General features: G+C 43.9%; 2 protein-coding genes across 2 annotated transcripts; both read left to right on the plus strand.

Moving 5' to 3' along the window:
• The first annotated feature begins 287 nt into the window (after positions 1–287).
• Positions 288–25,573, plus strand: galns (galactosamine (N-acetyl)-6-sulfatase). The gene is made up of 14 exons (XM_061068929.1): positions 288–411; positions 634–757; positions 1,652–1,726; positions 1,859–1,961; positions 2,998–3,141; positions 3,875–3,941; positions 5,286–5,413; positions 5,540–5,679; positions 6,980–7,083; positions 11,136–11,278; positions 11,588–11,690; positions 17,313–17,434; positions 24,021–24,138; positions 25,234–25,573. Exons 1-14 carry the CDS (start codon positions 310–312, stop codon positions 25,318–25,320), a joined length of 1,560 nt encoding a protein of 519 aa, XP_060924912.1. The 5' UTR covers positions 288–309; the 3' UTR covers positions 25,321–25,573.
• A 486-nt stretch (positions 25,574–26,059) lies between these two features.
• On the plus strand, positions 26,060–27,673 carry LOC132999145 (chemokine-like factor). Its single transcript, XM_061068939.1, has 4 exons — positions 26,060–26,150; positions 26,590–26,745; positions 26,863–26,958; positions 27,352–27,673. Exons 1-4 carry the CDS (start codon positions 26,061–26,063, stop codon positions 27,460–27,462), a joined length of 453 nt encoding a protein of 150 aa, XP_060924922.1. The 5' UTR covers position 26,060; the 3' UTR covers positions 27,463–27,673.
• The last annotated feature ends 279 nt before the right edge of the window (positions 27,674–27,952 follow it).

Here is a 27,952-nt window from a genome sequence, read left to right on the forward strand (position 1 = left end):
AGTTTTTGCTAGGTGATCAATATCTTTACATTGTTTTGAAAGTTTTCAGAAAGTCCCTGAATGCACCAAAACTAAGGAACACTTTTACTTTTATTTCTCAGCCCAACGTGTGACGCCGCTACGCTCATTTATCAACACAAGTAACACCAACAAAGTTCAATTTAATTAATAATAATAAAAAAAGAAATTAATTCAAGCAGACGTCTGAAAGCAAACACTGTTCTGTGTCGTGTGTGTAAACATTAGTGTGAAAAGGAAGCACTTCCTCCCTCCTGGCGGATCACGTGACTGCAGCAGCAGGACTGAGTGATGTCTGCTCTGACTCTGATCACTGCTCTGATCTGTTGCTCGTTCACAGGAGAGACGACACATGTTTCACCTCCAAACATCATCATCATGCTCATGGATGATGTGAGTTCATCTCTGTTTGTAACTTTCCTTCGTCTGTGAAGTTTCCTCTTCATGTCTGAGGTAGTACTGTAGTATTTCCTGCTTGTATTCTCTAAGTGTAAGTGTAAGTGTGTGTGTGTGTGTGTGTGTGTGTGTGTGTGTGTGTGTGTGTGTGTGTGTGTGTGTGTGTGTGTGTGTGTGTGTGTGTGTGTGTGTGTGTGTGTTTGTGTGACTTGTCTTCAGATGGGCTGGGGGGACCTGGGGGTGTTGGGCCAGCCCTCTAAGGAGACCCCCCACCTGGATGCCATGGCAGCTCAGGGCATGCTGCTTCCAAACTTCTACACCGCCAACCCCCTCTGTTCCCCATGTGAGTCAGCAACAAGTGTGCTACAACACAACAGGGCGGGTTTTTTCAACATATTCATCGGGTTATGAAAAGCTGTGGTGAGCGTTATGCCGCCTGTCAGATCATCCAGCATGACCAGTTTGGCTGTTGGTCAGTGATGGTCAGTGATGGTCTGGGGAGGCATATCATTGGAGGGTCGCACAGACCTCCATGTCATGGCCAACAGGACCCTCACTGCTAACCCTAACCCTCACTTCCTCCTGGTGCAGGTCAATGCCCGGCCTCATGTGGTCAGAGTGTGTAGGCAGGTCCTTGATGACGAAGACATTGATGCCTCTCGTTCTCCAAGTTGGATCATCCTGTGATTACAGTTTTTTTCTTAGATTTTCAGCATGAATTTAAATCCAACCCTACATGGATTTTGGTTTCCATTGACCGTTGTTACATCATTGTGTTATCAACCAATTACAGAATTTACATCAGTAAAGATTTTCAACTTGAATTATTCGTTCATCAAGATGTGATGTGTGATTTGAGTGTTCCCTTATTATTTTGAGCATTGTACTTGAATTGACCCAAAGCCCTTAACGGCAGTTGATCGATTAACAGTGTTGCTTTGGTAGATATAGAAAACAAAAAAATCTAAAATCTGGAATAACCTAAGGTAAATATCAAAACTTAGATGAATACCAGAGTGATCCTTATTTCTGTTAACTTCCACAACAAAGCATTAATAAATGTTTAATTGGTTGAATTGGGGTTATGCTATCCAAATAGAGCGTTTGTGTCCGAATCAGGGCGACAGCATTCTCTACTCTTTTTTTGTTTGTTTGACAGTTGAAGAGAAATCTGATCAAAGCACAGAAATTCTAATCAGTGTTTTTTCCCAATTACCTTTCTTCATTTTAACCACAGCCAGAGCTTCTCTTCTCACCGGTCGGCTGCCTGTCAGAAACGGTTTCTACACCACTAACGCTCACGCCAGAAACGGTACCGTCTCATCCTGTCTGTTCTGATTCTCCAGCTGAAAATAATTTCTTTCCAGTTTCTCATTACCTATAACGAGCACTAAAGTAATGGAAAGTTTGTACACTCTCATTTTTTTTGCCTTATTTTTTCTAGCATACACACCGCAGGAGATAGTGGGAGGAATCTCTAAGGATGAGATTTTGTTACCGCGTTTGCTGAAGAAAAAGGGCTATGTCAGCAAGATAGTTGGAAAGTGGTGAGCTCCTCATCTTTAATCCAGGATTTCAGAGGTTTCTGGAGGTTTCAATCAGCGGTGGAGGACGTATTCCGATAAGTTAGTTTATAGCAGCAGTAAACGAAAACCCCGGACGACCTGGGATTCAAATCTCTGAGTGCAGCCGAGCCGCACGGAAACATAAATGTATTTTGATTTAAAGGCAGAGATAACTCTCATATGTGTAATGCATCATCCTCATTTGGAGCATACACACTTCTGCAGTCTCTCATGACTGGGTTCCAGCTGTGGATAATTTTGCTAACCACTGCCCCACCGTGCCATCCACTAATCTATGACAATGCATTATATTTCATAAACTGTTCATATTTCTTATGTGTATAATCTTGAATAATTTGAAATATTTAAGTACAGGGTTTCAGTTTGAAATGTAGTGAATTAGAATATATCAAGTCGCACAAAATAAAAGTGCTGGAGGAAAAAACAACAGTTCTCCAAAAAGTCAGTTAAGTACAGTACTCAAACAAATGTACTTTACAAACATAAATGCAAACATAGATTATTTACTTATTTAAAATTGAATGACCATTTTCCACTGTACATCTTTTTGTCCCTGATATATTGTTCAGATATTTGCATTTCTTCTCTGTTGTTAAGGAGATCTTTGTGCAGAGACCGAGAGCTCATGAGAAAGATCATAAAACAAACAAACAAACAAACAAACAGAGGAAACATCTGTCTGGTATCACCAGCAAACTTACATCTGACCTGATTCTCACAGTGAGAGGTTACCTCCCAGTATCCAACAAAATCCATGCCTCTGCAATTGGACTTAGATAAAACACTTAGAGGAATTGGAACCAACAACGGCCTAAAGGTTGAAACTGCAGCTCCAAAACATCAAAATAAGTATGTTGTGCTTTTGGAAATCATTCCGTCACACAAGTGTTTTTGATTTGCTTTGCCTGTCTAAATTTAATAATGTAAAAGCATGTAGTGTGATCCTTTAGTCCCACTGACGTCACGGTGAGTGAGCGCTCTTCATTTGTCACCACAGGCATCTGGGCCACAGGCCACAGCACCTTCCTCTGGAAACTGGTTTCGATGAGTGGTTCGGAGCACCTAACTGCCACTTTGGGCCGTACAACAGCAGCTTCAGGCCCAACATCCCAGTCTACAACAACTCTGAGATGCTCGGCAGGTAGCACCACACACACACACATGCAGCCTGGTACACGACAGCAGCCACAGAAGAAAATCTATAAAAACCTCCTCTCCCGGTGACTCAGTGGAATAGTTTGGCTGTGTGTTCCTCTGGATGAGTTGACTGTCTCCCCTCCTCTTCCTCCTCTGCACCAGCTGTGCTTGTGTATTCCATTTTCCGCCCATTTGTTTTCCCCAAAACAGCCATATGTGTATTCAGGGTCATTGGAACTGGCAGCCGGGCGTGTTTTTCGCTTAGCCATGGGTTTAATCAGCGCTGCATACCTGGGCCCTGGACAGACGTACACACAAACGTAGACACGTATACAATCCAGACACAAACACACACGCCCTCAAGAGACGGCAGGTTGCGTTGGCTGTGTGCGAGGACACCTGGAGGAAGTGAAGCGTTGCAGAAGAGAGATGCCTGTCACTGCCTCTGTGTTCGTCGTGCCACGCTTCAGCAGCACCTCCTAACAGTTCCCTCTGCTCAGCTCTACTGAGACGTCCCAGATATGTCTTCCACCAACATCTACAAACACAATCTGCCGCAGAGAAATGAGCTTCCATTGCCTTAATGATATTGTCTACATTGGTTTTGGTCAATTTAGAGGCAATCAGATAATTGAAAAAGGAAAAAACAAGGAGAGGAGAAAGGGCACGGAGTCGCCTTAGCAGGGATTCAGATGTAGGTTTATTTAATGAATCATATCAATCCACTTGTTTTTCAGATTCTATGAGGAGTTTGAGATTAACAGAAAAACTGGGGAGTCCAACCTCACGCAGATCTATTTACAGGTAAGTTAAAGCTCATCAGTTCTTTACATGGCTGCGTCTATCTCAAACATGGACTGTATATAATTCCAAATATGAATGTGATCGTCGCCACCTGGCGTATTTTGATTCTTACCTTGTGCAATTGCAATCATAGGATGTATCCTGTGATAGCCAGGTCCTGTCCATAGCCACAACCAATCCAAACCAAAATAACCAAACTTACTGGGATAAAATGAACATTTGGACATAAGTGCGATAGAAATGACTGAAACCACCACATTTTTATTTTAAATGTACTTTGCCCTGTACTGCAGCCAGCCACCAGGCGGCGATTGAGACGCTCAGGCTTCACTTTTGCGGAGCAGCCATGTCGTCAATCTTTATCCACAGTTGATACCCATGCTTCAGTGGAGCAGAGTATTTCAGCTACACCCAATTTCCTATTGTAAAATAATTTATGGAGTAGAATATTATACAATACAATGCTACTAAATTGTCCACAAGAGTCAAACATTGTCTTATATCTCAACATTATTTTAGCAAATTCAAATTGTAATTGCTCTTTTCACAAGCAGAAGTGGATTTTCACTTATGCTCACACTCAAGCTGATAATCTCTGCTGCCTACGTCATTCCCTCCCATTGTCTTCTGAAATGGATCAGAAGCAGCATGCAGAGACTCACAGTGTGATGGAGAGGTGTAATGTGTCATCACAAGAAGACGCTAGATAGATCTGTCGAGTGCGGCTCTGTGAAGTATCTCTTATGAGACTAGACAACTGACTTGTTTCAGTCGTGCAGTTATTAATATGGCAGAAGTTGTCAGATTATGTGTCTGATTGTTAAAATTAGTTTTGCCCCGTTACAATACAGCAACTGTAAGGTTTGTGTCAAGTGGACCGTTCTTAGTGAATAATTCCCATATAGACTGATTTTCTATTATTTTATGAAATTAATTTATTTCAGATAGATGTACAATCAGCAGCTTCTTGCTAATCTACAACTATCTACACCCAGGTTTTGCATCATACCAAGATGTGTTTCTTATATTTGGTTCACTATTAAATCAAATCAAATCAAATCCAAGTTTATTGTCACATGCACCTCGAACAAATCATATCAGCATACCGGTTTAATTTAAACAGCACCACAAAGTGCAGCCACTAAAATTATCATAAGGTTGAACTCGCTGTCCTTAAGAAACAGGCGGCTGAGTTTACCACCCACTCAAAATATGGTTAGAATTAGTATTCAAGTGAGAAAAAGGTTATTTACTTCATACAGCTTTACAGCAGTGCTGTGACAAGTGGTTTGTCATCTGTATTAACAGTGTTGTAACAGCCTCTCTCTCCTCCTTCCTCTACAGGAAAGTCTTGACTTCATCCTCCGTCAGGCTGAGGCTGGACGGCCCTTCTTCCTCTACTGGACACCCGACGCCACGCACGCCCCCGTCTACGCCTCCAGACCCTTTCTAGGGAAGAGCCAGCGCGGCCGGTACATTATATTACACCTCACTGACTCTTTTATTGACACACACACAGTTCAGCAGATGCATGAGGTCATAAATGAATGTATTTCCCATGTTGAAGGCCCTCATCTGTGATTGGCTGTGTGCTGTAGGTATGGAGATGCAGTGATGGAGCTGGACTACAGCGTCGGTCGGATCTTGTCACAGCTGCAGACTCTGGACATCGACAATAACACGTTTGTCTTCTTCACTTCAGACAACGGAGCCGCACTTGTATCCGCCCCATATGAAGGTAGGTAAACACACACACACACAAGTTTTCTTTCTGGCTCTGTGCTGATGACAGCCGCTGGACTTCTGTATTGTGCCACTTGATCCAAATTTCTCAAAAACACCTTGAAGGGATTTCTTTAAAAAATTTGGTACAAACTTTTCACTTGTAAATGCATTGTTTATTTTATTATGAACACCTGAAGAGAATTATTTTAGATGTGGCACACGTGTTGATTTACACATAAAGATTATCTGATTTGATTCTGGAGGTCAAAGGTAGGGTTGCAAAATTCCAGGAATATTCAAAGTTGGAAACTTTCCATGGGAATTAACGGGAATATAAGGGAATGTACGGGAATTAACGGGAAATGTTGTGGGTAATTTATACTAACTGTATTTACCTTGTCATATACAGACATAAATATAAACATTTTGTTTTGTCATAGGCTGATTTGAGCCCTGAGGAAACTTTGGGCACTTGACTATATGCTTCTGCATCTTTGAGTCATTCTTAACATAGGTCTTTGCACAGTATTTGCAAATGTACACAGCCTTTCCTTCTACATTGGATGGGGTGAAATGTCTCCACACATGAGATAGTGCACGTGGCATTGTTCTGTAGAATAAGATGAGAAAAAAGTTTGTAAAAATAAACTAATGCAATGCCAGAGATATAAATAGTTAGCCAAACAATTGGAATAGTCTGTAAAAATATTTTACAATTGATGGATAAATGAATGGAAATAGGCTAGATGAACAGATGAACAATCCTCAATCAGCATGCTAATATATTTTCCCCAGTAATATCATCGAAACTTACCTGACTAGTCCTGCACACTACAGCAGGCCTCAATAGCCCTGCTGTAGTGTGAAGGATGCTGGGAACTATCTGTTCTATTCCATCTGTGATGGAAGAATGCACAGTGGAGGGTTGAAATTCAAGGTGCAGCGTGTGCTGCATTCCATACAAATAGAGTTTTGAATGATGTTTTTATTGCTCAGCGTCTAATTTGCGTAGTTTTTTTTTTTTTTTCAAAATCCCCGAGCTTAACTTTCCGCCCCTTTGCAACCCTAGTCAAAGGTCAAGGGTTCAGTGGCCTCAGAAAACATGCTTTGGGCCTTTTGAAGAGGATATCTACAGTCTGTCTTTGGGGAATTTCTTCAGAGTTTGACCCGTTTTCACTAAGACTTCAGAAGTCAAAGGAAAGAGTCACGTGACATCTGTTAATCCAAGTTTCCTTTTTGTCTGACTCTTTAAATCTGCCCTGAATGTGGGTGTGTGTCCTTGTACACTGATGCTGCTGCTGCTGAATCCTCAGGTGGCAGCAACGGGCCGTTCCTCTGTGGGAAGCAGACCACTTTTGAGGGGGGCATGAGGGAGCCCGCCATTGCCTGGTGGCCTGGAACCATTAAAGAAGGCACGGTAAGAATTAGGGATGGGGGGAAAAATCGATTCAGTTACAAATCGCGATTCTTGTAAATGACGATTTTAAATCGCCATGCTGCCTCCCAAATCGATTTTTTAAACATTTTTATTGGTTTATACCGGGGCGATATATGGGGGGAGCAACATGACCCTAGAGCATGTTGACCAGCTCTTGTTTTTGCACAAGAATCTAAACATACCCAAGCACTAGCTTTGCATCGGCTACATGCAAACAACAATAGACTTCTTTTGGTTTATTTCAAAGTTTATATTTTAAGTAAACTTTAATTCATTCTATTTAATTTACCTTTTATTTATTGTTTAAAAGTAGCCTTAGTGGCTTACATTTCTTAATCTGTCAGTTTGTGTGCAGTTGACAGGGGCTATACAATAATAGGGCACATCTTATTTATTTTCTCTATTGGCTGCCCAGCGGTCATTAAGTTAATGTTAATATTTGAAATAAAACTTGTAAAGCACTCATTGAATTTGACTGTGTTGTATTTGAAGGTATGATTCAACATTTTTCCATGGTCCAGTATTTAAAAAAAAAAAAAATAACCAAAAGAAATCCCAGGAAATCGTAATATCGAATCGCAATACATATCGTATCGCCACCTAAGTATCGTGATAGTATCGTATCGGGAGGTCCCTGCCGATTCCCGTCCCTAGTAAGAATATTTCAAGCTTTTTGCAAGACGATCCATCACCAAACCCCCAGCATCTCCTCTTGAGGCTGGACTTGTTAGACCAGAGCCAGTTGTTTTCATTCTCCCTCTGGTTGCTCCGTCATGTTCTACCCATCAACAGGTACCAGGAGCTGTTCTGTTCTCTGTAGGGCTGCGGGCGATGCACAGCGCTGAGAATTAGTCTGACAATAATGGAATAATTATTCCACTAATCCCCTCTTTTGAATGATTGTTGCTTTTTTATTTCACTTGTGTATAATTTACCTCTTTGCATGTGCACATTCTGACCCTTTAACTGCTGCAGGATCTAAATCATTTGTTCAATTTCTGTCAAGTGACCTAACTCCAGAAACGGCGACGATAGACTTTGGGATTTCGGCCTCAAAACCGTGTGGGCACTTTTTCTTTTTTCATTCACCGTTTCCTCAAATATTTTTGGGCTGGAATTAATGCCCCCAACTCTCTCACTCTGTCCTTATTCCCTCCCCCTCCCCAATCGAACCCCCCCCCCACCCACACCGTGATCCCCTAAGCCCGTGCGTTCTGCAAATGACTTTTAATTGTATTAGGGGGCAGCTGTGACACGGGGCTGTGACGCAGAGGGATTTGGCGGAGGAGCGAGCGGAGGCTGCAGTCGGCAGTAAGCCTGGCCCCTGGCTCATCTCACGGGGGTGTGCTGGGGCCTGATAGCGCCGCGGAAGAGCGCGGGAGAGGGGGATTGGGAGCGTCTTAAGCGGCTAATCTGTTTGTGTGTTTGCTTAGGTTGGATTGAGCTGTAATGAGGACTTCAGTATCTGAATATGCCAGGCGCTCAGGATAAAGGAACGGGAGGAGAGGAGGGGAGGGGAGGGGGGGGGGGGGCTTGGTGCAGGGAAGAGGAGGCAAGGAAGAAGTAAAAAAAGAGGCGACTGGTGTAGAAAAGGGGGAAAAAGGAGGATGAGTGCTAAAGACGCCTGGCACTGCCGGGGACATTGTCGTGCTCGCGGGTCTTTGCTGCACCTGTGCCACATGAGAACCAGCCAGTGTGTCTCTGTATGCATAATGCTGAGCGTCCTACATGTAGGAATACTTTGGACTGTGTTGTGAGATTGATTGTGTGACTTTCTTGAAGAGACATAGATGTAAAAAAAGCCGAGTTTGGATTTGGCTGTGAGGACGAGGGCCGACATGGATCCTGAAGCTCCTCTGGGGCCGTGATGACAAAGCGGCTCTGTGTTGGAGCTACTGTACTCAGCAGCTCTGGATCCAGCGCTCTTGTGCTGCATGGGGGGGGACGACAGGCCAGACACAGGGCTGCCCCCCCCCCCCCCCCCCTTATTTTGAAATCTCTGTCGATCTGTGCATTGAAAAGTCCGTAAGCTCTCGGAGCAAAATAATGGAGACAACAAACAGCCATGCAAGCCTTTGTTAAGCAGGTTTATTGTAGCAGCTGAGCCGGAGCATCTTTATAGTATTAAGATGGGGTGGATCGTTTTTTAGGGGGGGGGGGGCTGTGTGTGCTGGATCAGGGATGGAACAAACACTTTACATCCTTAACGGAGACGAGCCCTGTCTGTGCGATAGTCATTTACCCGACTCGTGTGAGTGTGTAGGAAACTGGTTCGTCATCCACTCCCATTCAGGAAGCTGGAGATACGTGTACTGGAATGAAGCAGCGGGGGTGGTCTGAGCACAGGTGCACATTCAGCATTCTTCCAGTGCCCGAGGGGGGGGGGGGGCGAGGAGCCGGGATGACGGGCGGCTGGCGGCTGTGTACAGGAACAAAGACGCGGAGGTGGGTGGGGTGTCGGCCCGGCAATGTTGTCGAGTGTCACAATCCCTTTTGTTGTGTTTTATCAGGCAACAGACACACAGGCGGAGTGGCAGAGACAGGGAGAGAGGCCCCGCCTCCTCCGATAACCAGCAGCACCACTCACGGCACGGGAAGAAACGAGAGAAAGAGAGGGAGAAGGACCCTGACTTTAATAGAGAGTGATGAGTCAGACCAAAAAAGGAGAAGAACAAAGGGTGAAGAAACAATAAAGTTCAGTGTGGACTGCAAAGAAATGGTGCTGAGCTAATAAAGGAAGGAAATGAAAGATGGCGACATGAGAGATAGAGTTTTGAAAGGTTTGCTTTTTGGTTTTGAGAGTTGTTCACAAGTAAATGTCAGTTGTGCTGCTATGTGTCCTTTTGTCCTGTCTTCTATAATGGTTTGTGTGTGTCTGTCTGAGGCGGACTCTAAAAAAGAAAATGAAGTGAGGGACTGAATCTGTGTGTGTCTGTGTGTGTGTGTGAGGGAGAGTGTGTGTGTGTGTGTGTGTGTGTGTGTGTGTGTGTGTGTGTGTGTGTGTGTGTGTGTGTGTGTGTGTGAGGGAGAGTGTGTGTGTGTGTGTGTGTGTGTGTGTGAGAGGGAGAGTGTCTGGATGTGCAGATAGATCATGGAATGCGTTGCGAAGCCTTTTCTGTGGCTAGTTCTGTGGATACAGAAGAAAAGGGAATTCATTTCAGTGCTTTGGAGCTTGTGTGAGTGTGTGAGTGTGTGAGTGTGTGAGTGTGTGAGTGTGTGAGTGTGTGAGTGTGTGAGTGTGTGATTGTGTGAGTGTGTGTGCCCGTGTCTGCATGTGTGCTGGCTGCCGATAGCAGCACAGCGGCACACGGCGGTGCAGCTGCAGAGGCCTGATAGCGCTATCTGATGGTGAGCGTGCCGTCGCCCTCTAAGGCTCGCTCAGGAGAGAATGGAACGGAAGATCAAGGATGACAGCGAAAAAATGGCATTTTATCTGAAAATAGTTCAAAGTTTATAAATAAAATAAAGCTTTTCACCGGGACTGGGAGAAGGAGATAAAACACCAGCTTGCTCCAGCCGCCTGCTCGCCCCGGCCGTGTCCTCTCCTTACTTCCTCTCCTCTCTTTCCTTTCCTCCTCCCCCCCCCCCCACCAAAAAAAAAACCCCATTCAGACAGAGGCATTTTTGGAGGTTGTATAATAAACCTGCAAGCAGAGATTAGAGAGGAGACTGGTGAAATGCATCTCTTTCCTACATGTGTGCACACAACCACACATGCAAACATCCTATCGTGACCGAGCGTTATTGCCTTTATTTGTTCATAAAGACAATTCTGTGAGAAAGAGGAAGCTTGTCGTTAACGTCGTAAAAAGCATAAAACAGATCCTTCTTGAATTGTGCAACAAAAGGCAAAATCAGCAAGATGAACGAGAGATGGAAACATATTTTTGATGTTAAATAGCAATTGTACATTACGAACAATTTGAGTTTTATTCACTTTCTCCAATTCTAACTCACGGTTTGCGTGACTTGTTCTCTATGTGTGTCTCGTACTGCAGACAGTGGTTGTATTTAGTATTTCCTTTGTGCAGGTGAACTTCCAGTTGGCCAATGTGATGGACCTGTTCACCACCAGTCTGGCTCTGGCCGGCATCAGCCCTCCTGATGACAGAACCCTGGATGGACTGGACCTGACACCGGTGCTGCTCAGCCGCTCCCACACACTCCAGAACAGGTGCGTACATACACTGACCGTTACAGGATATTGGATTTGTCACCGATAGTTTGTGACCAATATCCCTCCCTTCATTTAATAAAACACTTTATTTTATGTTTGTATGTAGAGGTAAAGAACACTGAATTCCAAACAATTTCCCCCAAAATGTTCAGTCCCTCTGGGTAAAATGTGTGAATGAGTCGATGTGAGAATACAGTGGGACAATCACTTTTCCTCTCTGTGGTTCTGAGTGAAACATTTGCTCCTGTGTTCACTTTGGAAGAAACGTATCTCAGCATCTCTCCTCCCTCCTCTCATCATCAACAGGCCCATCTTCTATTACCGTGGCGACGAGCTGATGGCTGTGAGGCTTGGGCAGTACAAAGCTCACTACTGGACCTGGACCAACTCATTGCAGGAATTTAAAGAAGTAAGAGACGTTTTTTTTTTAACACAGCAACTCTGTCCCGCCTTCGTTTCCTCAGTTCTCCATTTACGCCGCCGCATCCCCCTCCCCCCCCGCCCCCTCTAATCTTCCTCAAACAGACAAACACTCTCAGTGTTGGTGTTATCTTGAAAATGGCTCATCAGTTGACTGCTGTGTACATCAGAGCGTAATGAATATTAATGAAGAGCCCCCACATCAGCGAACTTGCATCATTCATCAAGCCAGTTGACTTGTTTGTTCTAACTCCAGTGGAGATTGTCTTCATCTCCATTTACATACCGTCGTTCCTCGCTGTGGCAATTTTTTTTTTCTTTTGGCACCATGGAGCTTCAAATGAAGAGAGGTAGACGCCACAAGTATCTCATCAATCATATCAACTCAGTGCTGATTTGAATGCATTGGGATGAATGTGAAATCTGACACTTGAGTTTTGAGTATTGTCCGTCTTTCTCTCCACCTGTTCGTAAAAACAAAAAAAAGCATGTTCTCCTGTCCTCCCTCCGTGGCTCCGCTTTTCCCCGCGATCCAGTTTGTTTTATGCCCCATCGGTCGCTTAAATTGCTCTCTCCTTCAGGGCCGCTGAATCAATAGCAGCCTCCTTTATCAACTCATGTGAACTGAAGTGGAACTTCACAAATAATGGCATCTGATTGCCTGTGAGTTGCCCATCGATTCGGGTGTGTGTACATGAGAGAGAGAGAGAGAGGGAGAAAGGGAAACAGATAACGTGTACATGTGTGTTCCGTTTGGCTGTGCAGACTCTGCATGTCTGAGTGTGTGTTTGCTTTATGGTGCAGCATTAAATCTATAGTGTGCTTCAGTGTGCGCAATTATCGTTGAGTCTTTTATCAGTTTCTTTTGTAAAACCTACGGCTCCTTCCATAAACATGAAACATACAAACTACTTATACCCTCACTGTCAGACTCTGAGTCAAATGTTTTGTAAATCCGCTCAAGAAGAAATGCATGTTCCAAGGTCCATGGTTGAGCTTCTTTTCTTTTCTAGACGCACACAATCACGTCTCCTCTCACATCCACTTACAAAATAGCTCGACCCGTGCGGCTGTGGCTCGTGAGATAGAGCGGGTCGTCCACTAACCAGAAGGTCGGCGGTTTAATCCCAGTCTCCCTCTTTCTGCATGCTGAAGTTGACTAACGATCCAGTGTGTGTGATTGATGTGATGGAGGAAGTGCTGCACATAGATGCGCTGTGTGAAGGTGTGTGAGTGAACGACAAACTGTAATGTGAAGCACTTTGAGCGTTTTATAACACAGATCATTTACAACGGTGGACTATAGTGGCAGAAACTTGGACTATGGGCAGAAAAGGTCTCTGGTTCGTCTCTGGTTCGACTCCATGGAGAAACAACAAAAAGACGAACCTGGATTGATCTGTCCAAAGTCTAGTGCCCCTGAGCAAGGCACCTTACTCCCCCATCATCTGCTCCCCGGGCGCCGTACATAGCTGCCCACTGCTCTGTGAGTCCTGCACCAGATGGGATAAAAGCAGAGGTTAATTTCCCTCCTTGCATGAGTGTGCTTGTCTGTGCATGTGTTTGGGATAAATAAATGTATCTTAATCTATCTGTATCTTAAACGTATCTTAATCATTTACAACTCCCTTAAAGATTCAAATTTAGCTCGTCTTGACACAGAAATTCAAAATCAGAATCGTTTTCCCTCTTGCTCCTCAGTTTATAGGTACAACATTAAAACACGATATGATTGAAGGTGAAAAATAAACAGGGAAAGATGTGAGGAATGAAATAACAGGTTAACAGGTGGGAGACGTACTGCTCTGTCCTGGCCGTGCTCACAGAGCTCAGTCATGAGGAAAATGAGAAATTTCACAGGCGTAAATGGCTCTTATCAAACTCCTCAGGCACCGCAGGGACGTTAATATTGTCAAATATAGTTTGCCCAGGCTCTTGCTCCTTTTGTATCTGGACCGCTGAGAAGCGTGTGTTACACTGGGAGCTCTACGACGGCTTTTAATCTTTGTTGACGACTTCACACGGCGATGAAAACTGAAACGGGACGTGTTCTCCTGACGTTTAATGAAATTGACGGAGCCGGAGGTGTTGTACTCACTGCTGGGCTACAGAGAAACTCATGATATTAACTCAGCCTCTGACTTTATGGAAGAAGGGAGACGGGCTAACTGCTTCAGAGCACCATGTGTGATGTGCATTTGAGATTTCATACGACCAATCAACATTAATGTCTTCAACAAGTGGCTCACAGTGGTGGAAGTGGTAGTTAGATCCTTCATTTACGAAAAAGCACCAAAGTGGAAGTCCTCAAGTTAACCTCATGCATTTTAAATCGTAATTGTACTTAAAGGCTCACAAAGGTTGCTGCAAAATGTACGTAAGGAAATCAATGAAGTACACGCTCTCCATTAAAAGACCTCTGCGACTGATTAGCTTTATATATTCAATATATTTATTCAGAGAACTTAACATATCAAGGGAGATCTAAGCCTGAAGAGTAAGTAGTTACTACTAGTGGTGGGTTTTGTTCAGTATCGCGATATTTTGCGCCCGCGATTATATCGATACTGTAGCACAAAGTATTGCAATATTTAAAAAAAAATTTTTTTTAATACTTTATTTACAATAATATATGTAACAGCCCCTGGCTGGCAAAGCATGACGAGGAGAGTTTCAGAGTTTTAAAGATACCTAGTGTGTATGCGGAAAGGATGTTCTTCACTGCAGGAGATATAGTAACGGCCCAGAGGAGCACTTTAACATCTGAGCAGGTTGACCAACTCCTTTTTCTGAACAAAAATGCCAATATTCCCAAATGAATTTAACATTTTGGGTCATGACCTTGCAGCCAACTGGACTGGACTCTAGTAGTACACATGTTTATTTTTCTCAATTTGATTGAAGCTCTAGGTTACTCTTATTTATATGATTATTCTCAGGTTTATGTTACTCTATTATGTCTGCTTTATGTAACTGTATTGTATTTAAATAATTGTAAGTTATGTGCTGGGAGCTCAGTGTTCATGTGAGAGGTCTCCTATTCAGAAAATAATTACAAAGGTCCTGTGTCCTGAATGTTCAAGGACAAAGTTTTTGCACTACCCTTTCTTAGTTTTTGCACTTCAGTTAATGTGTAGAAGACAATGTTGTTCACAGAATTAAATGTGACATTTGAAGTGAGTTGAGCAGTCTTATTTTCCTCACTTTTTGTAATGCCTTTGAATAATATGGGGGATATGAATTGCAATATATCGCAGAATCGCAATACTATTGAATCGTCACATTTTTGCCAATTCCCACCCCTAGTTACTACAGCCGTTAAATAAATGTGGTAGAGTAAAATGTATAACACTAGAGAAACACTCATTAGAGTGCTTACCACCACCAAGGCCCAAAAGTCCCCTCAAATTCAATCAGGCTGCACCAGAGTGCATAACACTCATAGATATCAGTTCCCACAATTATGTTTTTTTATCAAGAACCATAAAGTGAAAACCTCCCAAACCCACTAAACAGGATCTGCATCAACCGACACCACGTCCTTCCAGTAAGTGTCTTGGAAATCTGTCCAGTAGTTTCTGCATAATCTTGCTTAAAAACAATCCAAACAGAAGAGTGAAAATATAAACCTCCCTGGCTGAGGTAATAATAGAAGATATATAAATACTGAAGAACAAGTCACTAGTGGATGTAGTAATTTCTCACCAGTGGTACATGGTTCACTTGGATTTTTATTATAGAATATTCTGTTGAAATGGAGAATATTTAGAAATTTGTTTAACACTTCATCCACAGTCTCCATGAATGAATCGCTCTTCCTGCAAATCAGACTGCCCCCCCCCCCCCCCCCCCCCCCAATAGTCAATATTGTCTTTAGAATCGGCGCTGCTCCCCCTGGATGCTCCTGAACCTTATCTTGTAACGGTGACGTCTCTGCTCCGGTCTGAAAGCAGCCTCCTTGTATCTATAGCATTAATGTCAGAGCAGATATGGAGTTCTGGCTCTCATGTCTTGCTACAGGAGACGGAGTCGGGGAGATACACTCCTCACAGCAGGCCTCTCGCTGCTCCGCTGAGATTGTGTGGTGCGTTTTTTTTTTTCATTCTTTTCTGCATTTCTAAGCTGTTGGCTTCAAAAGACAGGACACGTCTGGATCAGAGGAGGCTCAGCGGGGCGGGGGGGTATCTATCCCTCTCACTCCCCCCCCCCTCTCTCTCTCCTCTATATGTATTTTGAGGTGCTCCGTTTGAGTGATCTCAGAGGGGGGCTGCAGCACTGCCTTACAGATGAATGCTTTCTCAATATTTGTCGTGCTCATCAAAAATTGTTTGTGTATGTGTCTGTGTGTGTGTGTGTGTGTGTGTGTGTTGATGGAGGGGGCCGATCTCCAGGGGTCCTGGAGGAGTGAGTGGGACTCAATCAGACTAAGATCACTGTGAGGCTCATGAGAATGAGAATGGAGTCCGGGAGCAGGAGCGGAGAGGTGGAGAGACTTGGAGTGGGGAGGAAGGGAAAGTCCTTTATTTTGTGAAAAGGACTCGAACCTCTCTGTGTGTTGTGTCGACAGAAGCTGCATAAATAACACAACACACTCGCAGGCAGCGTGCATATAGACGAGAGTACAAAGATTTAACATTCAGCTTAAAGTCACAGATCAAAACTCAATCCAAACATCGAGATCTCTTCGGCTGAGTTTAGTACATTTCTTTTAAAACTGGAGACGTGAGTGAATGTTTGTCTCAGTGTCAGTCAAACAAACAAAGGACACTAAAAAGACCATATTTGACACATGTCATGGCAAAAAACAGGAAGTCAAAAAAGACAAATCACGAAGAACAAAAAAATATATTATTAACCAGAGGGTCACTTGTAGAGCGAATACCTCCGTCAAGGTTAATGCCTCATCTCACCTGGTTCAAACAAGAGGAAGATAAAACTCTGTTCACTCCAGAAGTTAATGGGTTCTTCCTCGGGTCATGCTCCAGCACCTCATCAAAGTTTATAGAAATCCATTCAGTAGCTTTTGAGTAATTCTGCTAACTAACAACCATTCTAAGTTTATTTTTTCGTTTTAACCTCTAATGCAATATTTTGTCTTCTTCTTGGTCAGGTGTTTTCTAGATTTTTTATCTTTTTTACCTGGTTAATTAAGGGATGTATTTCTGTGAGGTGCAGTAAAAGTAAATATGTTTTGGAGCTGAAACAGGAACGTTCTGCTCGTTCCTCTCATAAGATCCTCATAAGTCGTATTCCAGCAACAGAGCTCAGATTGAGTGCTGATCTGTTCCCTCAGAGCAGACGTGCTGAAGGCCTGTAAAATGGCCTCAGATGATTTGAAACATTTATAGAATTGTTTTTAATTTCCCCCTCATGTAAATGTTGCTTCCAAAGAGGCAAAGTCAATTTAATGAACAGTCTAAATTAGAGCTTTATACAGATACTCAGATTGTGTATTATTGTGCAATGGAGGCAGAGTGCTCGTGTTGGAAGGCCCCTCCCCCTTGTCTCATGTCTGCTTAAAGCTGTTTGCTGTGCATTGACTTGATCATTATCCAAAGTGGGATTGGCTTCAAATATGAAAATAAGTTGACATTAACATCTTCTCTTTTAGGGCATTGACTTCTGCCCGTGTCAGGACGTCCCGGATGTGACCACTCACGACCAGAGGGAGCACACGCCCAGTCCAATCCTCTTCCACCTGGGACGGGATCCTGGGGAAAAGTTCCCAATCAGGTGAATTTCCTGAAAAAAAAATGGATTGATTTCCGGTGAAACCGAGGAGAATGAGCGACGGAAGTCAAACGGGAGCGAGAGAAGAGATGTTAGAGAAGGAGGAGATGAGGTGTGAGAACAGGAAGGTTGTTTGCCTGTTGGAAGCACCGATTGTGTCTGAGATCAATGCTGATTCAGTGGCATGAAGAAGAAGAAGGCGGATTGATCCGCTCAGCCAGAGCGCGCCTGATTACACCCTTCTCTTTGTGATTGCAAACAGCTCCTTAAAGATTACTATCTGCCCCCCCCCCCCCCCCCACCCACCCGAGCCTCTGGTGCACCACTACGGGTTATAATTGCAAGATAAATTGTTCATGTCTAAATTGAGAGCGAGGTGCTGTTTAATGGAGTTTTGTGTGTCTGTGCCGCGGCTCCCAGGAGAGTTAAGAAGCTCAGAGCAGGAAGTGATGGTGGAGGAGGCAGGATACGGATTCATCCACACGACCAAGCTCCTCCTTTGAAAACACAACAACTCTGCCATAGATACACTCGGTGTCCAGAACTACTCCGGAGTTTTAGAGCAGCTAAACGGAGAAGTATGGAAATGCTGCGAGTTCCCTTTTTAGTTTGAAAACTCTTATTTTTAGTCTGAATGGGCAGAAGCAGAGGATGGGAATCGTTGAGGTAGTCACTTCTAGCCGCTTGTTGATTGGGTCTTTTCGGTCAAGATGTATCTTTAGCTGCTCTGTCCGGCTCCTGATCTGTCAGGATCCTAAAATAAGCAGCAACATCCTCGGCTTCCTGTGCAGAACACAACATGGATGATCTACCACCTGAAGATTAACCTTGACAAGACTGAACTACTTTTCCTTCCAGGGACAAACTCTCCCATCCATGACCTGACTATTAACTTTGACAACTCTGTGCTAACCCCCACTCACACTGCTAGGAACCTGGGTGTGACACTCGACAGTCAACTCTCCCTTTCTGCCAACATTACTGCAACAACACGGTCCTGTAGATTCATGCTGTACAACATCCGGAGAATACGCCCCCTTCTCACTCAGGAGGCGGTGCAGGTTCTGGTCCAGGCCCTGGTCATCTCACGCCTCGACTACTGTAACTCCCTCCTGGCAGGTCTACCTGCTACTGCCATCCGACCTCTGCAGCTCATCCAGAATGCAGCAGCTCCACTGATTTTTAACCTAAATTCTCTCACACTACTCCGCTCCTCCGCTCCCTTCACTTGCTACCAGTGGCTGCCCCGCATCCGGTTCAAAACATTGGTACTTGCGTACCGTGCTCTGAACAGATCCGGTCCAGTCTACATCCAGGACATGGTCAAACACTACACACCAGCACGTTCACTCCGCTCTGCTTCAGCTAAACGACTCGTTGCTCCTTCACTGTGAGCTAAACACTCATCAAAATCACCACTGTTTGCTGTTCTGCCTCCTAAATGGTGGAATGAGCTCCCACTCGACATCCGGACATCAGAAAGTTTACACATCTTCCGCCGCAAACTAAAAACACACCTCTTCAGACTATACCTTGAATAAAAAAAATTACTAACAATTTTCTAAACTAACAATTTAGTAGCACTTAAATGGCACATATTATTGCATTTTGTAGTTTTGCTTTATTTTTGAAGAATTTGTACTTTCTTGATTCTAGTTGTTCTGGGTTTGTACCCTCGGGGTTGAATGCACTTATTGTAAGTCGCTTTGGATAAAAGCGTCAGCTAAATGAAATGTAATAATGTAACAAGTAATCTTATCAAGAGCGTAGCTGACACTGTCAGTGCTAACAGCTGCTGTGCACTTGAATTCTCTTGTTCGTAGTTTAGCTCTTTCTGCAACTAACAACCAAATGCTTCCTGTGCATGACAGGTATTATCAGGGGTTTGAGGATGGACGGAGATTAAAACTGAGATGAAGTCAAAAACGCTTGTGTGGAGGGAGATTGTTTAAAGGTGACATATTATGCCCATTTTACCGCAGTTGATATGGTTCATTGGGGTCTGTTAGGCGTGTTTGTTTATCCTTTAAGAGAAGAAGAGCCGAACTCGGTCTGCTCAATCAAAGTATTTATTTAGGAGACAATGAACAGGTGATCGATCAGCAAAGCAATGGGCTTCCAGTACACTAGTTGTATCAGAGCGCCACGAACATCCGGCATCTGTCCATTTTATAACAGTAGATCTTCGTTCCTCCTCCTGGGAAGTGCGCAGGCGTAATCCAACCTCCTGGCTTTTGGAATACGGAAGTAGACAGGGAGACACTCCCAATGACGTTCCTACTACTCTGATAGTTGCTAGACAACTCTATCCAGCCAGTCTGATGTTGTCTCCTCACCTAGCCTTGAGTAGAACATGTCCTGCTCCTGCCATCTCAGCTGCACCAAATGAGCCATAACAAACTCTCTCTAGACTCTCCTATCAAGCCAGCTGTGAGATTCACCATCGTTGTGACGCACACACATTTCTAATTTGTAGATTAAACATTAGGAAGGAAAGGTTATTTATTAAATCATTTGTACAAAGGCCTTATATCTGGCTATAACTACTTATATCTTTATTGTTAAGAGTTCTGTCAGCAAAGACTATAGTTAAAAATTTGAAATCCTAACAGGTCTTAATGAAATGTCTGAAACATAATTTGGTCAAAATACCACAAGGATCATTTAAAACAGCACCTGTTTACCCTGTCTGAAGCAGCCCTCCTCAGATTCACCGGTTTTGAGTGCTGGTAGACATGCTAGATCCCCAAGTTAACGTGTAGAAGCTCTACAATGTCCCCTTTAAGTTTGAAAATTAGGTTTTTCAAGTAAAAATGGACGCACGCTAAAGAATGGTGCAAAGATGGATGACATCACCTTTCACTGCACGCTCTCACAGTAGAATATTGATTTGATCTTTTAAAGAAAAAAATGACGCAAGCAGAGAGCATGACTAATACATCAAGATCATCTCAGAACGGCTTTGATGAGAGAATATTCCTTGTGGCCCCCGCTGCCGTGGAAGCTCCCGGCCTGACCTTCTCTTCTTCTCCTGCCTCTCTCCCGCTCGGCTCTGACCTCATCCCTCCTTCACCTCATCCCTCCTTCACCTCATCCCTCCTTCACCTCATCCCTCCTTCACCTCGCGCTCAAACCGCTCCCGGCCCTGCCGTGTGAGATTGGATGATAAAACATTAATGTTGTTTTTCATTTGCCCACCTCTTAGCCTTTGCTATTTACTGGGAAGAATCATAAAAAGAAAACAATCAATATGCAGCCAGGTGTGGTGCTGGATGTACACACACACACACACACACACACACACACACACACACACACACACCACACCACACCACACCACACACACACACACATCATCTCTGTGGCCTCCCACGCCGAGGGGTCAGTGGATACTTCTCCAAGGTCACTCGGCTTCGTGACCTCTTCACTGCTCACCCTCCGTTCTCCTTCTTCTCTCCTCTCTGATCTGCACCGTTCTCCCCAAACGGTTGTCTAACTCCCCCCCCCCTGTTACTTCTCCCTCCCAACTTACTGATATGCATCTCAGCTCCCTCCTCAGCGCTCGGCCTCTGTCCCTCTGCACCCACTGGGACCGTTCTACTCCATCCTAGTTAAGCCTCTGTGTGTGTCTGTGTGTGTGTGTGTGTGTGTGTGTGTGTGTGTGTGTGTGTGTGTGTGTGTGTGTGTGTGTGTGTGTGTGTAGCGTACACATGTGTATGTGGGAGTTTGGTCCGTGTGCTCCTCGGTCCCCCAGCTGGACTGGCTGCCCGGCCGTCATTAATCTCTGTCGACACCTAAAGAGCCACTTAAGATGATGTAGGGCCTGTCTGCACACATACCTTCACTACTGTCGCAGGCTGTGATACGGCAAAGAGTGCACACACACACACACACACACACACACACGTATGTTATAATTATGTAACAATCATCTAGTCGTTTTTGAAGTTTCAGTTGTTCCTCTTCTGTCTTTTAATTAATGTCTGCCAGCCGAGGCCGAGCTGCCGTTGGTGGAGACGTGTGTGATGGGTACAGTGGGGGGGGGGGGTTCAGGTCCGTGCTGGTGGTCCGCCTGTCCGGGGGTCTGCACCACTAGAGGTCAGTTTGAAGTCCGTAGCCTTTTCCCTGCCCTCCACTCCCCCCGCCCCCCTCCTACCTCTGTGACCTCAGGCCTCGAGGTTAACACACCCTGCCCTTCTCACCACCTACCTCAGCTCACACACCCCCCCGCCCCCTGAGCCCCCCCCCGATCAACCAGAGCGGAGTCCCAACCGCTACACCGCAGGCAGCCCCCCCCCCCCCCCCCGCATGGCCTGGTCTCATATGCTGCCTGCCACCGCGCTCTTGTGTCCCCAATCAATAGCCCTCACTGAAGTGCTCAATTTCCACCGGGGGGTGGGGAGGGGGGGGGGGGGGCAGGACAGATGTATTTGATTGTCTCCTCAATTCCCCCACCTTCTGCCACTGTGTGTGTGTGTGTGTGTGTCTGTGTGTGTGTGTGTTCCAGCAATAGTGTTATGAATCAGTAATCAGAGTGGTGGTGACACACCTGAGCAATGCCCCCACCCCCCCCCTGGGTGCCATACATTATAAATCAAAAGACTCAATTTGCATACAGCCTGCTTATTATTCCAGATTTTGCCTCTCCACCAGAAAGCTAAGGGTTCTAATCATGATAATGAGGTGTGCTGACTGTGGGCTTTTCATTCTGTGTTTGCAGAGGAGGCACAAACCAATGATATTATTAGTGTTGTGATTTAGAGGTCTGCATTGTAAAGGTTCTTCGGCGCGGCCGCGGAAAAACAATAGGCAACTTTTGTGTCTCGTGCAAGTTTTCCTCCTGCTTTGCTTGCAGACTCGCACGGCAAAAAATGGAATTCTTCCAGCGCTCTGATAAATCTCCCTCACATTTACTTCTATTAAGTTGCTTCATCACTTATCGGCAGAATGAATCGCAGCAATCAGCAGCGGGCGCTGATCCGAGGGGAATGAAATCTCCCGCTCGCAGATCGGGATCGGGCGGAAGCAGGATTTGAGATGTGAGATAGCTGAAGCAATTTAATCTGGACGTCTGCGATAATCTGCTTTTTACTTTTATATTTTCAGTTTGGGGGTCACAACGCAAAGACAGCTCGGCTCACGACGAATGTGGCCACGCGAACGCACGGGACTAATTGCAGCGGGTTCAGTAGCAGTGGAGTAATTGCGGGGGGGGTAAAGAGTGAGAGTGCGGAGGGAAGGAGCAGGTGCCGGCTGATGGAGGAAGCCTTGCTGCCCTGTGGGAGATCTGAGAGGGGTGGGGGGGTGTGAGCTGGACAGAGCCGGGGGTTATTACTCTAATTGACACTTCACCTCACACACATGCACACGTTCCCCGGGGGCCAATCAGAGGGCCGGGCTCGCAGCGGAGGGAGGGTGGAGGGCTGGCACAGGTGCTGCCGGCGAGTGTATCCAGGGTGTAATTGCACTGCTGATATTTGTCTATCTGTGTGTCACGCCACCCGACTCCCACTCCCCCCCCCGCCCCCCCCCCCCCCCACACACACACACACAGCCGTGGACACACAGCCCATTAACCCTACAGGTCCTACAGAGAGCAGCGTTCCTCTGAAAGCCTTCGGGGGCCCCGGTGTGTTTTACACACTGAAGATAATAATGCACAGAGGTGCTGGCGCTCACCGGTGTCCAACGGCGGTAATTGAGAGACAGGGGAAGGGATGGAGGTTACATAGTCCCCCCCCCCCCGCTGAGCACGCCTTCCCAGAGGCAAACGAGTGGACGGCCGGTTTTTGTTTTTGTTGTTGAAGAAGCTGCAGCTTGTCCTCGCTGTAATATAATGACCTGAACACTTAAGTCTGTTGTTTGGTTTCATGACCGGACACATGGTCGCACTGAATCTCAACTTGGAGTAAAACGGCCCCAGACAAACGGGTTAAAGAGAAAAGCTGAAGGTTTGAGTCCATGGGTTTTCACTTTGTGTTAAACATATAAACATTCAGTGTTATCAGACTAATCTACGTTATTTAAACCTAAGATTTAAATTGTAAGATATATTTATTTGTATTCTGGCAGGAAGTCATTCTTTATGCTGAACATTAAGATTGAATGCGTTAGTCAATTGATCGAGTGGCTGTTTGGCAGAGAAATAATCGACTATTTATAAAAAAGAAAACAAATGTTGTCCATTTTCATGCAACGTTGCCAAGTATCCACTGGTTATAGCTTCTAATGTGTGAAGATTTGCTGTAGAAACAGAAATCATTGGGTTTTGGACTTGATGAGGCAAATCAAGACATCTGAAGATTCTAGTGATAACTTTATTTATACAGTACCTTTCAAACAAAGTTACGAAACGCTTAAAATCTAGTTAAGTACATCCATAACAATAAATACAACAAGATAAGATATTATCAATAGTTTTATTATGAATATGATAACAACAGATGATCAACTTCTCTTCTCTTTTATATATATATTTATTTATTTATTTTTAAAAATTACATTAGATGATCAAACTCTTAAGTGTTAGTTACTGACCATGCCTGTGGTGTGTGTGTGTGTGTGTGTGTGTGTGTGTGTGTGTTTGCAGAGTGTTTAATCCGGAGTACAAGGAGGTGCTGAGCAGGATCTCTCCGGTTGTGGAACAGCACAAGAAGAGTCTGGTGCCCGGGATCCCTCAGCTCAACATGTGTGACCTCTCAGTGATGGTGAGATTTACCTTTACTTGAATAAGTTAAATTACTTTCATGATGCACTTTATTGATAAAAAATAAGAATAAAGGCAAACTCCCGTTTCGGTTTCATCTAATTCTGGTTTGTGCGAATAATGTGTGTTAGAAAAGTTAATGGAGCTGTTAATAAAAGTTGCTAGGTTTACCTCCGTATCATCCATGTTCATCCTCCACTTCAACAGTGTGAGCTTTTATTATCACATTTTTTATCACTATTGTATCATGTGAATCATATTTGATGAAGTCATTAATTAATTGTCCTCCAATCTGAGTTTTTTCCTCTGGGTTATTTCAAGCAGCTGAATGTAACCGTGGCTTTGTCTCCTCAAAGCTGAACGACTCTGCTCTGGATTTATTTGTGTCATAGCACTGCCCCCTGGTGGTGAACAAAATAAACACAATTTTATTTAGGGTTAGTGTTTCCTGTGATGCAACGTCCTGTCCTGTGTCAAGATGAAGTTGAGCCTCAGTCAAAAAGTCTTTTAACAATATAATCAGCTCATTTTGAAACATTAGTAACATTTGTTGCATCATTTGAGGGTCGGAGGTCCACAACTCTTCCTTCATCTTCCTCATTTTAAAGACATGTGAAGTTTGAGGAATTTAATTATTTGGTATTTTGAAAACATTTTGAAGACTAAAGTTTGTGTTTGTAAACAGTGAAGTGTGAAGCTTAGTCTGTGAGGAGGCTGTGCTTGGTTAACTTGTAAAGTGCTGCAAAAAGTTCTAAAAGTAACGAGACCAGATGTATATTTTAAATAAATAAATGTACGAGTAAATTATTCTGCTCTTAAGAGATATCTTTCCATGTGAACCTGAAATAAATGGTGGCATGATAGTTCGGTATCAATAAAGGATTTTTAATATTGCTAAGCAGGAAGTAAAGACTTGGAAATGGACTGGATGTAAAGGACACGGGAATAGAAACCAACTAATAAGACCTTGAGGACAGGACTCAAAAAGGATCTTGTGCTTGTCCCCCCGAGTGAAAAAAGCTAAATTATTAGTAAGTAACATTATTGATGAATTCATATTCTGGTGTTTTACTGTGACGGCTGCTCTCTGTTGCAGAACTGGGCTCCTGCAGGCTGCGAGAAGTTAGGAAAGTGTCTGAAAGGGCCAAAGTCTGAGCCGTGGAAGTGTGACTGGCCACACTGAGAACAGAACTGAGGAGCCAGACACGAGGAAAAGGAAGCAAAACCTTTTTCTTTTTTTTAAAGTGCCTTTCTGCAAAATATTCATGTTGAGTACCACCAAGAGAATCATCTCTGTGCAACAACATTGATCTGATTGTGGAAATAACTTTTACTGCTGTGAATTTGGATCACGACTCATTTCAGTGATGTGGAGCAAACAGGAAAATGTATTTATTTTCATTGTGCCTCAAATAATAAAATGTACTTTACTATAAGTGGGATTCATGGATTGATTCTGTATACTTTGTGTTTTCGCTTTTTATTTATATATATATATATATATATATATATATATATATATATATATATATATATATATATATATATATATATACAGAATATATAAGTATTATTCAATTGTATCATACATTTGTTTGGGGCTGATTTGAGAAAGCACAAAAAACAGGGGGTGGATGTTAACACATTTACTGTAGTTCTGCTCATGGGTTAAAAAAAAACACATGACACATGATTTCACAATAAACATGTAACAGTAAGACATCTCATCATTTAGTGATTATGATATATAAATTAAATTCTTTGTATCTTATGTGAAAATAAGAAGACACATTTATTTACAGAGTCTCCTGTCACAGAGCAGCAGCTGGTGTGAAACACATTATTTTTTTACCAGCAGTCATTTCCTTCAAAGGAAACGACTTGTTTCAGGAAACTGAGCGACTTGTCGTTTATTGCATCAACATGTCAGCGGATCAGGGTCCGGTCACCTCCATGGACGTGGACGTGGCTTTTCTCAAATCCAAGAGGGGGATCCTGAAGGCAGCAGAGATGGTGAGATATTCTTCATCATCATCTTCATCATCGTGGCTTTGAAACAGCTGAACTTTAGCGACAATGCCCTGGACACGTTAGAAAACTGGAACAGACAAAGTGCACGAGGAAATAACTCAGAGGAGTCACATGTTTGCTGTGTAATTCAGTTACTTGGAACTAGTTTGTAATGACTCACATGTATGTTGTTGTGAGAGCGTTTTAGAGGCTGAAGCAGAAACGGGATCGGCTGCTATAGTTTGAAAATGTGAAAAGGAAAGTGACAGTTTAAGAGGTAGATGTTGGACCAGTTCCTCTTTCTCTGCCAGAGCTGCAACATGTTGGGTGACGGACAGGAAAAACCACAACCTGTGAATCTCTCCTCAGGAAATCACAGTTGAAGCATATCTTCTGTCATTGAAGTGATCTGTGGGGTGTTGTGTCTCTTCTCCTGCTGCAGGTGACTCTGTTTGCAGCTTTTGTGTGTTTCACGGTCGCATCCAGACCAAAGTACATCACAGCCACGGTGCTGGAGCTGCTCATCACCTCACTGCTGCTGCTGCTGTACCTGTTCAAACTCAACAAGAGGCTGACCTTCTTCTTCTGGCCTTTAGTTGTGAGTTCTGCTCTGCGGCACACTATTGTCATGAAGTATTCATGGGCCTGGTGAGAGAGGAGAACAAGCCGCTCTACATGTTGCATTGTCCCAAGTTGTTCTCTTGTTTCTCTTCAGGACGTTTGCAATTCGGTCTTTGCAGTCGTCTACTTTCTTGTCTTGAGCCTGTTGGCCATGAGCACACACACCGTCACAGGCACGCTGGTGGGAGGGGTGAGATATACCTTCTTTAACTTTTATTTAATACGTATGATCTCATTCTTGGTGGTTTCATTCATGAGGATTTCAGTTTCCCTGAATACTTTGTTATTTTAATTGAATCATTGCACCACTGCAGAGGATGTAACTCAAACTTGAGCATATTTTCGGCAGATTTACAAAAAAACATAAAGTTTTCAACTCTAATACTTAAGCAGTTACATACAGAGTTAACTGTAATTGCTTGAGTTTGTACACGTGTTCTGGAAGACTCAGAATCAACACTAACGTCCAAAGATTTACTTGCTATCTTGAAGTTGAGTCTCTAACGTGAGAGATAAACGTGCACTGAACTCCAGATGTGTTGTATTGTACCATTTACTTTTAAAATCCTCTCTCTGTTTGCAGATTTTCGCCCTGGTGTTGGCTGCTCTGCTCAGTGCAGACGGCTTCATTCTCATCAGGAACATCACATTCAACCAGCCGAGAGGTGAAGGCCAGAGTCCAAACAGTCAATAAGTGAATCGATCACATCAAATCAATGCAGTGGATCATGAATTGGTACTTTAAATATATGTGTAACGTGTAACACCAGCAGCTACTTCTACTTATGAGTACTGGAATGTACTGTGATGCTGTTCTGCAATAATACGTTTTGAAGGTTTACTTTAAAGTTTGCAGTTTGCAGCATATTTAAGATTCTTGCTGTAAGTATTAAGTGACTTCACATATTAATAAACAAATACAAACCTGTGACTCATTCGAACCATCTTTTACATTTATTTCCTCTTTGACATTTCTCGTTTCACATCTGGAGAAAGCAGATGTTGCTCTTTTTGGGAGCTCGCTTCCGCGCTGTCATTGTTTCCGTTTCCACCCCCGAGCTGCCTCTCTCTCTCTCTCTCGCTCTCTCTCTCTCTCGCTCTCTCTCTCTCTCTCTCTCTCTCTCTCTCTCTCTCTCTCTCTCTCTCTCTCTCTCTCTCTCTCGCGCGCTCTATCTCTCTCTCTC

Source organism: Limanda limanda, chromosome 3, assembly GCF_963576545.1.
Source record: "Limanda limanda chromosome 3, fLimLim1.1, whole genome shotgun sequence".
NCBI classification, from domain to species: Eukaryota; Metazoa; Chordata; class Actinopteri; order Pleuronectiformes; family Pleuronectidae; genus Limanda; species Limanda limanda.

Coding starts and splice junctions, on each gene's coding strand:
- galns (XM_061068929.1), top strand. CDS start 310: ATGTCTGCTCTGACTCTGATCACTGCTCTGATCTGTTGCTCGTTCACA. Junction 1,727..1,858: donor TAACGCTCACGCCAGAAACG/GTACCGTCTCAT, acceptor TATTTTTTCTAG/CATACACACCGCAGGAGATA. Junction 1,962..2,997: donor AGCAAGATAGTTGGAAAGTG/GTGAGCTCCTCA, acceptor TTGTCACCACAG/GCATCTGGGCCACAGGCCAC.
- LOC132999145 (XM_061068939.1), top strand. CDS start 26,061: ATGTCAGCGGATCAGGGTCCGGTCACCTCCATGGACGTGGACGTGGCT. Junction 26,151..26,589: donor TCCTGAAGGCAGCAGAGATG/GTGAGATATTCT, acceptor CTCCTGCTGCAG/GTGACTCTGTTTGCAGCTTT. Junction 26,746..26,862: donor TCTTCTTCTGGCCTTTAGTT/GTGAGTTCTGCT, acceptor GTTTCTCTTCAG/GACGTTTGCAATTCGGTCTT.